Below are 2,935 nucleotides of genomic sequence, written 5' to 3' on the forward strand. Positions count from 1 at the left end.
TTATCTAAAAAAAATGTCTTATTCATAGGTATATAAACGATGGCATACATACAAATGCTGCAAACATGTGTATAACTCCAAAAAAGAATACATCAAAGCGTACGAACCACAATAATATCCCCTCTATCAAATAATAACGTATCAACAAACGATAAGCGATCCCAAATCAAAAGTAATCGACATCGCAGCTTGTCTCTTCAAACTTCGCGCCGGAGCCCGGCACTGGCAACTTCAACGTACAATCAACGTGAGGCTTAGCGCGAATCTTGACAATAGAAACCTTCAGCCTAATCCACATATAAACCTTCACCTCAACATAATAAAACCCCTCCCCTTTCTCTCTGCCGTAAGTGCCCTTCAGAGAATCGCCAAACACCAAACTTTGGCCTTGAAACACCGGGAAGAAATCGCTAGTATTCTTATGCCCTTGATAAAAGGTCGGCAAATTATTCGTGTACCCAAATCTTGAACCATCGTAAATGGCTCGAGCTTCCATATAATCGTAGTAAATTCCGATCCTTTTGTTGGGATTCCTAATGGACATGTTGAGCGACAGATTGTACTGCAGATTGTTGTTGTTGGTGAGGTTGAACTGGGAGAGGTCGGCGGAGGTCACGTAGACTTTGATTTCGTTGGGACGAAAGACGAGCCAGAGGACGAGGACGACGATGCCGAGGATGACGATGATGGAGATTAGGGCTTTGAGGAGGGAGCAGAGGCAAGAGCAAGGGCCGCACGAGGAACGGCGGCCGATGTTGTTGTAGGATTGAGGCTGAGGGGGGATTGGGGGGCCATAGTAGGCTCCGTTGAGATTTGGCTGCTTTGGGTCCATGTTCGTGATTGAGATTGAGATTGAGATGTTTGAGTTGGAGTTTAATTAGAGGGGATTTATAGTGGTTCGCGGTTGAAGTGAGGAAAGAGGGGAGAAGTTTGGTTTTTAGCGCGTAAATGCACAAAGTGATGTATTTGGTAGGACACGTAGCTTTGAGGAAGGGAAGAAGTGAGGATGGTGTCTTTGAACTCGGGGCTGAATTTGGTGTTGGAGATGGAGAATTGGTCTTTGGTTAATTCATTTATGGGTTGCGTTCTCGTTAAGGATTGCTGCAAGAATGATAGAATATGCAGTTTAGGCGCATTGGTCTTGATTGTGCTCGGTTTCATTGAACGGAAGCAAAGGTTTTTAATTTGCACACGGGTCTACGTTGACTGGTTGAGGTTTTTCAGTTTCTAGTTATCATCCATTAGTTGGACATCTGAGGTGCTTAAGGTCAAAGGCAGCCGCCTTTAATCAACGAAATCAATGAAGAATTCCTGTACCAAAGAAAATTATATAAAATTATCACAAATGATCTTCTTTTTAATGATGAACTTAAAAGATAACTAAAATTGAGGTGAGGGAGGAGGGGGTCTGTTTGGTGGTTGTGTGTAAATTTAGGTATTTATGACACCACATGGAAAGTGGTTGTCCACCTTATCACTTTACATTTTAGCTTTTACATTATTTGTTTTGGATTCTATTGAGGATCCTCAAATGATAAAATTACATTGCTTGGTTTACGTGAGACATTGTATGAAAGTGATTGTTATATGGACCCAACTCCAAATATCATTTTACCATAGGTAAGTTCACCCCCATCAAAATTTAGTTGGGTTATTTGCACTTTAATACTCAAAACAAACATTATTGGTATTGTCACCCAGTTTCAATGATCAAGGCAATTCGTTTAGTGCTTGCTGAAACGTAATATAATATACCATATGAAATTTATAGATGCTTGCAATAGTTTATGCACTAAAGTTCCATAATTTTTTCACATTGGCCTTAGAACTTTGTAGAGAAAACCCCCTCAAAGTTCAACTAAAGTATCTTTGATGCCTCAAACTTTAGTAAAGGTTTAAATTTGATAGCCCAAACCTTAACAAAAAATAATAAAAATTTTAAATTTGGGGTTAAGGTCACATTTTATTGAATTTTTGTGTATGTTTTGGGCAAATAAGTTTTGGGGTGTCTGAGTTTAATTTTGTTAACTTTACAGTAATTTTTAGGCAAAAAGAAAATTTGAGAATTAAAGTTAAAAATAAGGTAAAAACCTTAGGGTATTTAATTACAAATGACCCTAACTTTATACTCCATTGTAAACATACAAGTGAAGTCAATTTTTAGAGCTCTATTTTTTATGGAGGGGTGGATGATAAAATCATGTCCTCCTTTCATAATCTTTTGGATTTCCCTGAAGGAAAATTGCATGTAAACTACTTGGGGGTTCCTCTAATTTCAAAAAGGCTGAGGTACATGGATTGTAATCCTCTCTTCACAAGGATTACAGGTCAATTCAAAAAATGGTTGAAGGTCAGGAACCTCTCATATGCAGGTAGATTGCAAGTAATCAAGAGTGTGATTCTTGGAATCCAAATTTTCTGGATTTCTAACTATATCTTAATTACCTATCAGTGTGTTGAAAAAAATTGATGAAATATGCAAAATGTTCTTGTGGGGCAAAACTGATCAAGCTTTAAAAATTCCACTGGTGGCATGGGAGAAGGTGTGCATGAATAAAAAACATGGAGGCCTGGGAGTTTTTTCTGCACAAATGTGGAATGTTGCTTTAGCTCTTAGGTGTATCTGGCACATACACACAAACAAGGAATCTTTGTGGATTAAATGGGTCCATGGGACATATTTAAAGCAAAGAGATATATGGCAAGTTAAATGCAAAACGGGGGATTCATGGATGTGGAAGCAATTGATCAAGACTAGAGATAAAACAATTGACATGTGTGGAGGTGCTGAAAACCTGAAAAATCTCATCAATTCATGTCACAAATGTGCAAAACTCAAACTTTCAGCTTTGTATAATGCAATTTCCCCTGCTTCTCAAAAGGTATCATGGTATAATATGGTGTGTGTGTGTGTGGTGGGGGGGGGGGGGGTAAA

At 38.6% G+C, this 2,935-nt stretch overlaps 1 protein-coding gene across 1 annotated transcript; it reads right to left on the reverse strand.

The window, feature by feature from the left end:
* Positions 1-1,021, reverse strand: LOC109836808 (NDR1/HIN1-like protein 3). Its single transcript, XM_020404821.1, has one exon. It carries the CDS (start codon positions 830-832, stop codon positions 167-169), a length of 666 nt encoding a protein of 221 aa, XP_020260410.1. The 5' UTR covers positions 833-1,021; the 3' UTR covers positions 1-166.

The sequence above is a fragment of the Asparagus officinalis genome, chromosome 4, assembly GCF_001876935.1.
Source record: "Asparagus officinalis chromosome 4, Aspof.V1, whole genome shotgun sequence".
NCBI lineage: Eukaryota > Viridiplantae > Streptophyta > Magnoliopsida > Asparagales > Asparagaceae > Asparagus > Asparagus officinalis.